The 13,591-nt window shown below is 38.3% G+C and overlaps 1 protein-coding gene across 1 annotated transcript; it reads right to left on the bottom strand.

Annotated features, from left to right (window-relative positions):
• Window positions 1–1,621: 1,621 nt before the first annotated feature.
• LOC109171134 (profilin-2-like) lies at window positions 1,622–4,749 on the bottom strand. The gene is made up of 4 exons (XM_019320263.1): window positions 4,519–4,749; window positions 2,613–2,750; window positions 1,969–2,114; window positions 1,622–1,889 (listed from the first exon to the last, which is right to left on the bottom strand). Exons 1-3 carry the CDS (start codon window positions 4,639–4,641, stop codon window positions 1,980–1,982), a joined length of 396 nt encoding a protein of 131 aa, XP_019175808.1. The 5' UTR covers window positions 4,642–4,749; the 3' UTR covers window positions 1,622–1,889; window positions 1,969–1,979.
• Window positions 4,750–13,591: the final 8,842 nt, after the last annotated feature.

Genomic DNA, 13,591 nt, shown 5'->3' with positions numbered 1-13,591 from the left:
AAAAATATATCTTTAGTTAGAATTTTTACTCCTTAAATTTCAGTACTTGCATTACTCTTGTTTATTGATAATTGCTTGTTTAAATATTTTATTTTAATTGAATAAAAAATTCCAATTAGTTGTTTTAAAGAGGTAAACTAGTTCCTATGAATACAATTTCTACTCACCACATGTGTTCCCTTCTAACTTATAAGGAGTAGCGAGGCTCGAGGTCCCAATTTTAATGCTGGGTTACGCAAAAGGGAATGTCGACTTTTCCTTTGGCATTATTGCCTTCAGTCACGTCTAACGATTTCGATTTAGCATTGTAGCTTTTCCATTTATTTTTTGAAATAATGACAGTAAATACGGTAAGTGGACAGTACACCTACCTTATTTACTACCATTAATACCTAAATACTCCGTAAATACCACAATTATTTATTGGCTTTTCCTCCACATTTACACTCCTCTTCGTGGTAGTTTTCTTCAAATTTCTGCATTGGACACATCATTTTCTTCAATATTTGTGGTCCCTCTCAAGTCCTTTTCACCCTTTTTGTTTGTGTACTTTGTATCAATGATTTTTGTGTATTGAGAAATAGTTGTGTTGTTTGACGTTCGGCTGTTCACGACTGCGGCGGTTCACGGCGTTGACAACGGCAGCCTCGGCTTGGCAAGATTTTTTTTTTTACTTGCGGTAATAGTACATTATTTTGATTGTTGTTTACTTGTTCAACATATACTCTAGTTTCTTCAAAAATATACATTATTTTGATTGTTGTTTCCCTGTTGAACACATATTGTAGTTTTTTCAAAAATATTCTGGAATACACCTATTATTGTTTTGTTGTTCAATATGCCCGCTGTATTCATTTTTTTTTTTTTTTTTTGTATAAACCAACATCGCCTAAGAGCATCCACACCAAAGCATAATAGGGAGATAATAGTACATTAATATGCACTTCAACATATGGGAAGCAAAGATAATACCAAAAATAATCCTCCTGCAAATGTCAAGATAATGGCAGAAAAAAAAAAAAAAAAAGAAAAGGGACAAGCGCTGCTAAGCGCCAACGCACGCACCCGGAGACGTGTCTGTTTACAGCATTTTTTTATTTTAAAATTTTTAATTTAATTTTTTTATTTATTTTTTCTCTCCCCTCCCACGTTCTTTTTCCTAATCACTCTTTACATTATCTCTCAATTCTCCCCAACTGATGTGGATGCTCTAAGGGAATGGCAGCATTGAAATAGGGAGTTGAATAATACTAAAGCAAAATAAGTTATTCCCTCTTTGCATCCCAACCCACAAATCTCCCTATTTGGGATCCCAAGAAAAATTCCCTCCCCGACAAGGAAATGATTTTTAAAGGCGCACCGCTGATTTCCATCTATAATTGTAGCATTAGCGTATTTTGATACATTACAATCAGTGTTATAAAAATTTCGTCTAAATGTCGATTAGTTGACGCCGACCAACCGCTTAACGTATCACCATAATCGTGTCTAGGCAGTAAGACAACTAGGCATCTGCCTCTTAAACACTAACTAGGCCACATAGTCTGATTACCTTTTTTTTTTACATAAATTATTTCACTAGTAACTACGGCAAAGATGGAGGAAGGAAAAAAAAAAAAAGTTCCACAAGAAAATTTACATAAAATCATATATTAAAGTACTGCAGCAGTCAAATCCAAGGGTCCAATTTAAAAAAATAAAAAAAGAAACCCAATCAAAATAATTATCTTACATTCTTGCATGAAATCATCAAATCACCTTCCAAAGGGGGGAAAAGCACAAAGGAAATAATACTCTCTTTGAATCCATGGGGAAATTGTATCTACCACTACTGGCTATGTGCCATCAGCAAGAAACCACAATCTTAAATTGTTTGGCTCAAAATACCACTGCAACAATTTCATATGCAGGCAATTAGGTGAAGTTCATTAATATGGCAAATAGAAAAATCTGCAGTGAAGTACCCACCATAATAATGACTAAAAGCCCTGTTCAAGCAAATAATCACCGAGCCTTTCAACAACCATGTTGCATTGCCCTGGAGTCATTGGCTCATCATATATCCCAATGAGTAAGCACTGAGCAGTCTTTTTAACACAAACGCCACCAGGTCCCTGGATAAATAATTTCATAGCATTAAAAGTAAGCACTGATGAAGCATTAAACTTTTTTAAAGAATAAAAGATAGCCTTTCATACGATACAAAGGAGACAAAGTACTCTTGTGGTTCGTCATAAACCACAGGGGCAAACTGTTCTTGTGGTTCATTTTAAACGCAGGAGACCCATCACCCCTCACAAGTCACACCCAATCTTGAGAACGAAAACTATGGGTCGTAATTAACAGATATGCTGACATATTAAGAATATCAGAAAGCACAAAACATTAATTGAAGCAACACGTAGACCATAGTCTCTTGGCTCTGATACCAAATTGAAGCATGTGCTCCATCTCAACTAAAAGCCTAAGCTGATAGTTGGATTGCACATTAATGGTTATATACTCAACGACATTCTCTTTTTCTCTAGTGTCTACATTCCATTTCCTGTATCTTTTAATAGGTCTATATTCATATTTCACACTACAATTAGAATACAAGTTTAAGATGATACCTTCTTTCCTCGAATAACAGCCCCTGCCTCACCTTGAATCACCATGTACTTTATCCCACCAAGGTACAACCCAGTTGGAGCAAGGGAGCCAGGTTCATCAAAATCCTTCATGATTGCAGAAATTTCTTCTGGTTTGACCTACAATATCAAAACCCAAAGTGTTAGTTCATGAACAGCAAGACGTGCAAAACCAAATAATTACTGAGCCCTACACGCAACCACGAAATTGTCCAACCAAAACAAAAACAAGTACAAGATTATTTTCATCTTATCACATTAACACAATCAATAAAAAACTACCCATAAACTTACACAGTCCAAAACTTGAGGGTTGAAGAGTACCTATTAGTGACGAATATGTATACACTCAAGTGAACTCAATCAAAAATTCTGCTATCACTTATTTTGTATACACACACACTCTTATCACTCAGTTTTAACAAATGTTTCAGTTTACGTTTGGCCTATTAGTGAAAAAATCCAAACCTTTGTGATTTTTTGCAAATATAGTCCAGCCTTTTAATGTTGACAATTTAGTACCAAAACATGAAATGTAGATGTAATTCTAACCAATAGTTTAACAGCACCTAAAAATTCCAAATTGACCATTGGCGGAGCCACAATGGGGGCAGTGGGGGCAGCTCCCCCCCTCCCCCCCACTCCCATCCCATTTATATATAGTGTATGTATAGGTCCCTTGTGTATACATAGTTAACTTATAAATACTAAATTACATAAATTTAACCAAAAGATGAGTTAGCTTAGATGGTAAGATATTTGATTTTTTTCTAAATATCAGGGGTTCAAATCCTACCGCATGAATTTATAGTGAGATTAATTCTAATTGAATTTTTTATTTGTAACATTTTGTTTTTTTAAATCTCATTTTTTAATATTAATAGTGATATAATTATTTGATCTAATTAATTATATTTCATATTTTGTTTTGAATATTTTTTTTATCTCATTTCGATGTATTTTAATTTTTCATCTAAATTAAAAATATATATGACTCGCCTCTAAGTATTTTTTTCAAAATATCTCATTGGTTTTTAATCTTTCGCCCCGATTTCTGGATCCGCCCCTGAATTTGAATTTGACTTAAATTAACTAAAAAGTTTGCCATGTTATTAAAAATAAAGATTGATTTTTTTTTTTCCAGGTTGAGGATAAAACTGATTGATTTTTTTTCCAGGTTGAGGATAAAACTGAAATTCCCTTCAAATATATTAAATTTACTATAATATAATCTATGCAAAAACATTCGTTACACCTGAATCCAATAGATTGTTTCATATAAGTAGTGTTTGATGAGAAAACAAAATGGAGTCTTTTTTAGATTTGACAGATTCTTGTATGAGAGTTGGGCCTTTCCTGAATCCAGTTAAAAATTAACTAAAATTACACCAAGATTCAAATGTTGGTACAAAATGAACAGTTTAAAATAGCTTGACTATAGTTGTGTGTAAGTGTGAAGGTTAGAATTTTTAAATCAAAAAGCCTTTTATCTTTTACAAAGACACAATTTTGAAATGCCCAAATAAACCTTAACATAAAATTTTCAAATCAAATCCAAAAATTTCACAAAATTTGAAAACCAACCAATCTTATTGCAGATCATTAACATCGGATCCAAAGCAGTGAAATAGCATCAGAAAAAAAACAGGGGTAAGTTTTTAATTTTTAATCAAAATAAAAATAAAACTTAAATCATTTGATAACTTTCGGATCGTCAGATCAAATCAGCTGACCCGCAATATTATATCGAAATACAAATCAACATGCAATCACAGCCTCGCATATGTGATCAATCACAGTAAAAGTTGCGATTTGATCGGATCTCTAAACAGCACCACACATATAGTCAAATAAAATGAGGATGGTATTAGATGCGGTAATAAAAGACCTGAGGGAAGTTGGAGCTCTGTGCCCAGACGGCGCCGTCGTGGCCGAGGATTGCGGCAGAGGAGAGGTGGTTGCCCTCGATCTCGAACATAAGGTGATCGTCGACGTAGGCTTGCCACGACATCTTCGAAATTCTCCGATGAGAATTTTCCGGCTACAATTGCTGCGCTATGTTGTGTGTGTAGAGAGAGAAATGTGTGTCTGAAATGGTCGCTTTGGTTTGGGAGTGAATATCTCGATTTATGCAGTGACATGGGAGTACAAAAGTCTATAATACCCCTCACACCTAAATCATCATCAGATTCATTAGACAAATTATATTATACACTCTAGTCTAAAAATAACATTTAAGATTCTGTATCTGCAATTGATACATTCTGTTCATTTTTATATATGTAAACAAATTAAAAACACATCACATAGTAATTATATACGCATAATAATTGTTAACTGCAGATATAAAATATGTTAACTGCATACACATAACATGTTAAACAGCATCCTATGTGATTTTAATTAACATATTTTGTACCTGCATTTATCAATTTTTTTTTGAATGCTGCAGTTAGCAATTTATTATTTTGTAATTATCATATGTGTCTATAATTATGTTAATTGCCTTCAAATTTGATACGGCATCTATGATGCTGGCACAGGTTGAAGTTGATTCTCTTGCACTGGTTCGTTATGTTACCTCGTCCACAATATTGATCCCGTGAAGAGTGCGTTTTGTGCGCTTAGTCGGATTCATCATCAATTGTTCATGTTTATCGTGAAACAAACCGTGTCGCGGATGCTTTATCTTCAGAGGTTTACTTTGCTCATCAGCTTCTGTATTTTCTTCGTTTAGCTTATTACCAAAAACGGTTAAATTGGCTCTTTTGTATAATTTTCGGGGCTTTGATTTATTCGTTCATAAAAAATATATATATAAGAAGTAAAAGAAAAAATAGAAATTATTAATTGTTCAAATTTAGGGCTAAGTAATCGAGTAAGCTCATACCTAACCATAAAAAGAAAAATGCCTTCACATTTATTTATATGTACAAAAATTGTTAAATGTAAACACAAATTTTGAGTTAGGCTTTGGTGGCTCTGGAAGTGGAGGAACGATGTGAAGTGTTCAGACATATATCCATGCCTCTAGAATGAAAGAGACTGGCTTCTTAACTATGACGTGGAGAGGTTAAGGCGGCTTTCGAGAATCATAGGATCAAAGGAGGGGCCAGCGCAAGTAGCTCTGAGTCAGAAGCTTGGGAGAAACCCCCTATGGGCTGGATGAAAGTCAATGTGGACAGTTGTAGAAAAGAGAGTGGAGTAACGGGCTGTGGAGGCATTCTGAGATACGAGAATGGGGAGTGGCAAGGAGGATTCACGTATAACATAGGAAGGTAGGTGCCAGGCGGATGAAGCTGAGGCCTCGGCGGTGCTACAAGGAATTAGGTTGGCGAGTCACGTTGGCGCGAGGAAGCTGGTGGTAGAAAGTGACGCTTTAGCCCTTGTAAATAGCCTTAACAGAGATGAAGGACATAGAGATAACATTACTCGTGTTGCCTCATTGAGGCGAGGAGGCTGGAAGAAGTGACCTTCAAGCACGTTTACAGAGAGCAGAACACAATAGCTGATCAGCTAGCCTTGATGACCTTGTCGCACCAGATTGGAGTACGTTTGCTGACGGAACCACCTCAAGCTCTCCGAGAAGCCATGCAACAAGAGCGTTTAGGTGCCAGGTTCTCTCGTGGCTCACTCCGGAGTGAAAACAGAGGACAGAGGTTTAGTTAGTTTTTCTAGGTATCACCCTCTTTCAAGACCAAAAAAAAAAAAATTTTGAGTTAGGGTTCACAATATGAATCATAGTCCATAGTATAACAATTAGATTCATTTAGAGCCAAATCGTAAATAACTAAGGGTGTGTTTTCGAATATCTCATAATGCATCTGAGAAAATGAGATTCTTACAAAATATGACAAAAACAAATAAATTATAAAATTTATGTATGAAAATCCCAGTCTCTCAACAATTAAACTATAACATGTAACATTATTGTATGTAGTGTGAGATTTCCATAGACAATCAGAATAATGTTAATTGTGTCATTTTTGTTTTATGCATCACCTATGTAAATTATTTGTTTTAACTTATTATTACCTCAATTGATAATGTATGGATAACGAATGAATATAAATATAACTAAGTGGCTTGTGATCCACTGGTATCGAGTTGCACCCTTAAGTGGGAGGTGAAAGGTTTGAACCTCACTTGAGGCAAAAAAATCTCTCTTTTCACCCTGTCCCTCCTGACTCTACTGCTTTACTCGTTTATTAATATATTCTTGCAGCTTTCAAAAAAACAAGTTATGAGTATAAATATGAAAAATTACCAATTGACAAATAAAAATAAAATTACCAATTGACAAATAAAAATAATTCAATTGTTTTAGAAAATATATCGAGTAGGAAACTAATATATTTGATTGAAATTATTTGATTGAAATTTTCTTAAGACTAGTTAGAGCTCGAGCAAATATATGCCAGGGTCAATCATGTTGCAGTGACATCTTAGCAAGAAAATTACAAATCTATTTTGTTCCTTATAGATACGTACTAATTAGATTTCCTACTTGCATCATGTAGCATGTTTTATATGCATCAATTAAATTCGTAATGGAACTTAATCTCATCCTCTAAGCCAACTCGTCACCCTTTCAAAATCGTTAAGAATAACTTGTTTATACCCCCAAATTCCATGTTAGTTGGCCCATTTCCGAATCAAATTTAACCTAACAATTTTAACACACTTTTTTTTTTTTTAAAGCAAAAACGGCTAGAATATATTAATTCAAGAGAACTGAAACAAAGTCAAGCGGGACAGTGTCCTAGTACAACGAACTAGCCTGGGCAGTGACTTTTGATGCTAAAGTATGAGCAACCAAATTCAACTATCTAGTAATCAAAAACAAAGAACACGAAGTAAAGAAAGCCATAAAACGTAAACAATCATCGATTACAACTCCAGCATAGGATCTAGGCTTGTCAGTTGCAGTGTTGATATAGTGGTGAAGAACCGAGCAATCTGTGTGTAAGGCCACCTCGAAAACTCCACGATCTCTTAGCCACGAGAGGGCTTCTTTGCATGCCAATGACTCCACCGTGAGGGGATTCGCACAGTGGGGGAGGGTACCGTTCATCGCTGCCATGAACTCACCCTCAGCCGAGAAGAGGACGGCACCGTACGTAGCTGAACCTGCTGCCGGAGAGAAACTAGCATCAAAATAGCATCAGACAGCACCGGGCAGTGGTTGTGGTTGTGGCGGTGCAGTAGTAAGGCGGTCTCCAGCAGCTTTCTCCCAAGCTGAGAGGGCGCTGATAGCACTCCTCCAAATCCGAGCCGGCTTCTGCAGACACGCGTCCCGAATAGCTCCATTCCTCGCCATCTAAATATAATAAAGCGTTGCAACGACCTTGACAATAATAGCAGGGGTTAACATAGTCATCACATTTTGGAACCATTCCAAGAAATTGCCCCCAAAAACCAAAGAAACCGGGAGTTGGGACTCATGCCAAACAAGTTGGGCAAACTCACGCTCCACAAGTGAGTGCATTGTATCTTCATGAAAGGAGGCACACATAGGACATGAGGGACTCACTTCCACCCTCCTTATAAGGAGACTAGTAGTGGTTGGTAGAATACCACTAATAGCTCTCCAAAGGAAAGTCTTCCATTTTGGGGGGACTTTAATCTTCCATAATGAATTCCAATTCTTGAAAGCATTAGGAGGTGCTTTAATCTCACCCATGATACTTCTATAACCACTCTTCACAGAATAGCAACCACCGGGATCCTTATACTAATACCACTTATCTTTATAGGATGGGCACACAGGGACTCTTATGATTCGGTTCACATCACTAGGTATAAAAATGTCACTAAGAATAAATAAATCCCAAGAGTTAGTCTCCATATCAATTAAACCGGATACTTTGGACCCTTCCAGATATTGGGGCATAGCAGTATGAATCAAAGGATCAGGGTTATCCAACAGCTAGGGGTGTCCCCAGATTAAAGTAGACTCACCATCACCAACTCTTCTTCTCACACCACTACAAACCAAATTATGAGCAGCCATAATACTCCTCCAACAATAACTAGGATTATTACCCACAGTTGCATCAATAAATGAGGATTTAGGGAAATACCTTGCCTTATACACACAAGTAGCTAAGGATTGGGGTTTTGTGAGAAAACGTCAAGCTTGCTTGCCCAATATAGCCAAATTAAACGCCCTAAGATCCTTGAAACCCAAGCCCCTAATAGACTTAGGCTTACACAAACGATCCCAAGCCATCCAGTGTATTCCAGCATAATTGGCGCCACTTTTACCCCACCAATAACGATTCATGGTCCTTTCAAAAGCTACACACAAAGAATCAGTTAGCAAGAAAACACTCATAGAAAATGTGGGCATTGTACGTGCCACACTTTTAAAGATGATTTCTTTGCATGCTTGTGACAACAATATCTTATTCCACGATCCAATCCTTTGCTTTATTTTTCCTCAATATAGGTGAAAACCAGCCTTTTATTCATTCCAACAAACAAAGGAAGCCCCAAATATTTCCCAAAATCAGGAGCCTGATTAACTCCCAAAAGAGCAACCACATCCTCCTTGTCATCAAACCTAGTATTCCTGCTAAAGCAAACACTTGACTTATGATATTTTACTGTTTGACCTGATAGATGCTCATAAGTTTGCAGGCATTGCTTGACCACACCTGCCTCTTGCACATTTGCTTTAAAGAACAGAAGACTATCATTAACAAAGAAAAGATGGGAAATAGCCGGTGCCCCCTAGCCACTCTGCAACCATGAATAGAACCCTGGGCCTGAGCCCTCTACAACAAAAGAGATAGACATTTTGCACAGATAATAAACAAGTATGGGGAGAGGGGGTCACCCTACCTAAGACCCCTAGTTGGTATTACCTCCCCTCCCCTAACTCTATTCACCAGAATGTTATAGGAGACAGTCGTAACACACAACAAAATAAACTCAACCCACCTCCCTTTAAAACCTAACGCTAGGAGCATGCTACGCAGAAAAGACCACTCCATTTTATCATATGCTTTAGCCATATCTAACTTTAAAGCCCCCCATCCAACACTGCCACACTGTTTTCTGTTCAAGTAATGTCCCACCTCCGCAACAATTAGAATATTATCAGTTATTAACCTGTCAGGGATAAAAGCACTCTAGGACTCTAAAATCACACCATCCAACATGGGTTTCATTCTATTCGCAATCATTTTAGCCTTGATTTTATAGACTACATTACAGAATGCAATAGGCCTAAGATCAGTGTGATTTTAGATGAAAAGTGTAATTTTTCTAGATATTAATTAAGAATAAATGAATAATACTACTTACACACTACTTCAGCCAAATGCACACGCTGCGTAACAAAAACCCCATATGGTCGTGCTTTTGTGGTTAACTATTTCTGTCTACTTGAATGAACATCAGTGCGCCCACTGCAATTAATTATGACCCAACCCCCCATTGTGCACCTAGAACACACGAAACACATTTGCACAAACCAGCAAGACCGGGCGCACACGCCCATCAAAGTATCACATTCAAGAAAATAATAAACTCAGACTTTTGCACACACCAAAACGGTCACAAACGCACACACCTACGCACCACATACAAAGTTAAAATACCGAACGAACTTACCGGCGACGTCTTCTACCATGTGCAAACTCTAGATGGCTGACTTTGATTGTAGTTCTTCACGCACAGAATTATTTTAAAATCTTAATATTAAAAAATAAAATCATTTCTTACTATTGATAAGTTTCCTTAAAATATGGAAAAGATTCTATTTCATTTATAATCAAATTCAAATAACATAATTAAATTACAATCCACCCTTTTGTATTAATTTTTTCCTAATATAATTTCTATGTTAATCTCAATCATATCCATTAATTAGGGTGGTCTCACTGGATCCAAATCCTATATATATATATATATATATATATATATATATATATATATATATATATATATATATATATATATATATATATATATATATATCTACTATATTAATAAGAGCCCAAGAGAGTTAGGCCTATAATGGGTAAAAAAAATGGCGGTCAAATATTTTAATCAAATGAATGGCTCAGATTGATCAGATTTTAATTGTTCCTTAAGATTTCCTAATTTATCCTTAATGAATATGATTATCCGTTAAATATTATATTTTCTGTTAATTTCTGTTAGTTCCCGTTAACTTACTCATTGATTTCAATAAGAAAGGTCTTCGGTTCGAATCCCATCCCAATCAAAATTGGCATAATTTGTACTCTATTTTACTATTATTAAATTAAATAATAATTTAGTAGCTACAACAAAAAATAATACATTTGCATTTCTTTGATTTATTTAGATTTATGTGTATACAATGTCTTTATTCAAAAAAAAATTATTCATTATCAATAAATTAAATAAGAGAAATAATTTCATTAGTTATATTGTCTTTATTTTTCTCCAATATAAAAATTCTTTATATTCAAATTCATCAATTGATTATATTCGCTACATTGTCCCTACAATGTCTTTAGTAAAAAAAATTATTCATTATCAATAAATTAATTAAGAGAAGTAATTTTATTAGTTATATTGTCTTTACTTTTTTCCAATGTAAAAATTCTTTACTTTCAAATTCATCAATTGACAAATATAACTGAAGGAAAAATTCTCTCTCTAGATTCTCTCTAGGGTTTTTGCGGTTCCTACTAGGGTTTTCCTAGGTTTTCAACAACGATTGGTTCTTTCTGTCCGGACAATGGCCGGAGATGTGACTATGGATGTCGAATTGCCTGGGCGAGAGAGGAAAGAGAACGCGGGGAAGGAGAAGCTGGACGAGGGGGATTCGGATGGTCATACTGTACGCCGGACAGTGGGGGAGGGATATGGGGGGGGGGGGGGGGGGAACTGTTTGGGGGAGTTCGGCTGGGAGAGTGGACAGAAGGGGTGAGGACTTAATTCCAGGGGTCATGCGAACGGTGGATGGGTTTGGGGGCAGCGACGGTTTGCTTCGTGGGGAGGGTGGGTTGTCGACAAATATTGGCAGTATGGAGGGGAGGGGTAACGGCAGTGGGGGGCAGTGTGGGAGGGAGGGTGGTGGGCCTGGTCAGCCGGCGGAGGTAGTGGCGGATGTTGCGGGGTTAACGGATAGGTGGGCGGATTGGGCACTGCTAGAGGAGGAGGGTGCGGTGTTTATGCCGGAAGGGGATGTTGCCGGGGTAGAGGGTGACGGGGAAGGTGAGGAGGAGACATGGAGGGTGGTCGGGCGGTTTTTAACTCAAAAGTTAATAAAATTGGATTTTATGAGACAGGTGTTAGCGTCGGTTTGGCAGCCGGTGCGCGGGGTACAGGTAACGGAAATTCAGAGGGGTTTGTTTTTATTTGTTTTTTTTCCACAAAACAGATATGGACTATGTTTTGGATGGGGGGCCCTGGGCTTTTGAGAACAATGCGCTTGTGTGTCGGGAGGTGTTGGATGGGGTGAATCCTCTGGATGTGAAGCTGGACATGATTGACATGTGGGTACAGTTGCATGACATGCCGAAGGGGTATACGTCTCAGGCGGTTCTGGAACAGACAGGGAACTTTTTGGGCTCTTTTGTCAGGCATGGTGAGCGATTTGAAAGGGCGCCATGGTTAACCTTTCATCGTATTCGGGTGTCGATTCCGATTGATAGGCCACTTAGGAGGAGGATGAGATTGATGAAGAGGGATAAGACTACAACATGGGTTAACTTCAGGTATGAGAGGTTGCACAAGTTTTGTTACTTTTGTGGTTATATGGGACACTTGCATACGTTTTGCCTGCAAGCTAGGGAAGCGGGAATTCCAGTGGAAAGGTACCTGTACGGACCAGATATGCGGGCTGGTGGATCTCGGAGCGCTCCTAGAGCGGTTGAGGATAACTGGCTCGTGCCGGTAGGCGGGAAACCACGTCCATTGGCGGTAAAACCGCGGATGCCCGCGACGGTAGACGGGGGTCGGAGGAGTGGGGGAGTGACGCCCACGTGTATGTCTGAGGATGAGGTGGTGGTGGTTACGGCAAAGCGTCGTAGGCATGGTACGGAAAATGGGGAGGATGGTGGGAATGATGAGGTTACAGTCACTGATGGGTCAAAAAACTTGCCTATGGCGGGAGCTGGTGGTGTCCAGCCCCGCCCGTCATCATGAGTACATTAAGCTGGAACTGTCGTGGCTTGGGCAATCCACGCACAGTTTGAGAAGTAGTGGACATGGTGTCCCGTAAGAAGCCAGAGTTTGTGTTTTTTATGGAGACCAAGGTGGAACGGAGTCATGCAGAGAGAGTCCGTGTCAGGCTTGGGTACGACGGATTGTTTTATGTGGATAATGAAGGTTTAAGTGGGGGTATGGCACTCCTTTGGAAGAAAAATAACACAGCTAGATTGTTGAGTTACTCGCCAAACCATATTGATATCGAGGTTAGTATGACTGGCAAAGTATGGCGGATGACATGTTTATATGGATGTCCGGATCGGAGTAGGAGAGAGGAAACCTGGAAACTCATGGGTATGTTGAGAAATAGATCTGGGTTACCCTGGGTGGTGATAGGGGATTTTAATAATCTTCTCTATCATCATGAAAAAAGGAGGGGAAATCCATACCCAAATAGCCTCTTACGAGGGTTTGGGGAAACTGTTGATGAGTGCGGGTTGATGCAGATGCCGATGCGGCGCCGCCAGTACACATGGGATAAGAGTAAAGACACGCCGAATTGGATACAGGAGAGGCTAGATAAGGTACTTATTACAGAGGAGTGGGGTGGTATGAATGAGAATGTTTGGGTGGAGAACCTACAAACTAGGGAATCGGATCACTCGGCTTTGTTTCTTAGTATAGATGTTCTCACCATGCGTAGAGTAAGAGGGCCGAGGAGATTCAGGTTTGAAAATGCATGGCTATTGGATGAGGGGTGCAAGGAGGTGGTGGAGACAGCCTGGCAGGAGGGGAGGCCGGAGGGCTTG

This window comes from Ipomoea nil, unplaced genomic scaffold, assembly GCF_001879475.1.
Source record: "Ipomoea nil cultivar Tokyo-kokei standard unplaced genomic scaffold, Asagao_1.1 scaffold3394, whole genome shotgun sequence".
NCBI classification, from domain to species: domain Eukaryota; kingdom Viridiplantae; phylum Streptophyta; class Magnoliopsida; order Solanales; family Convolvulaceae; genus Ipomoea; species Ipomoea nil.
This window is presented reverse-complemented; position numbering and strand designations above follow the sequence as displayed.

What these genes read in the sequence shown, in the direction of transcription:
- LOC109171134 (XM_019320263.1), bottom strand. Translation starts at nt 4,641, where the DNA reads ATGTCGTGGCAAGCCTACGTCGACGATCACCTTATGTTCGAGATCGAG. An exon ending in AGAGCTCCAACTTCCCTCAG is followed by an intron (nt 2,751 to 4,518) that starts GTCTTTTATTAC and finishes TTGATATTGTAG; the next exon opens with GTCAAACCAGAAGAAATTTC. An exon ending in CTGTTATTCGAGGAAAGAAG is followed by an intron (nt 2,115 to 2,612) that starts GTATCATCTTAA and finishes TTATTTATCCAG; the next exon opens with GGACCTGGTGGCGTTTGTGT.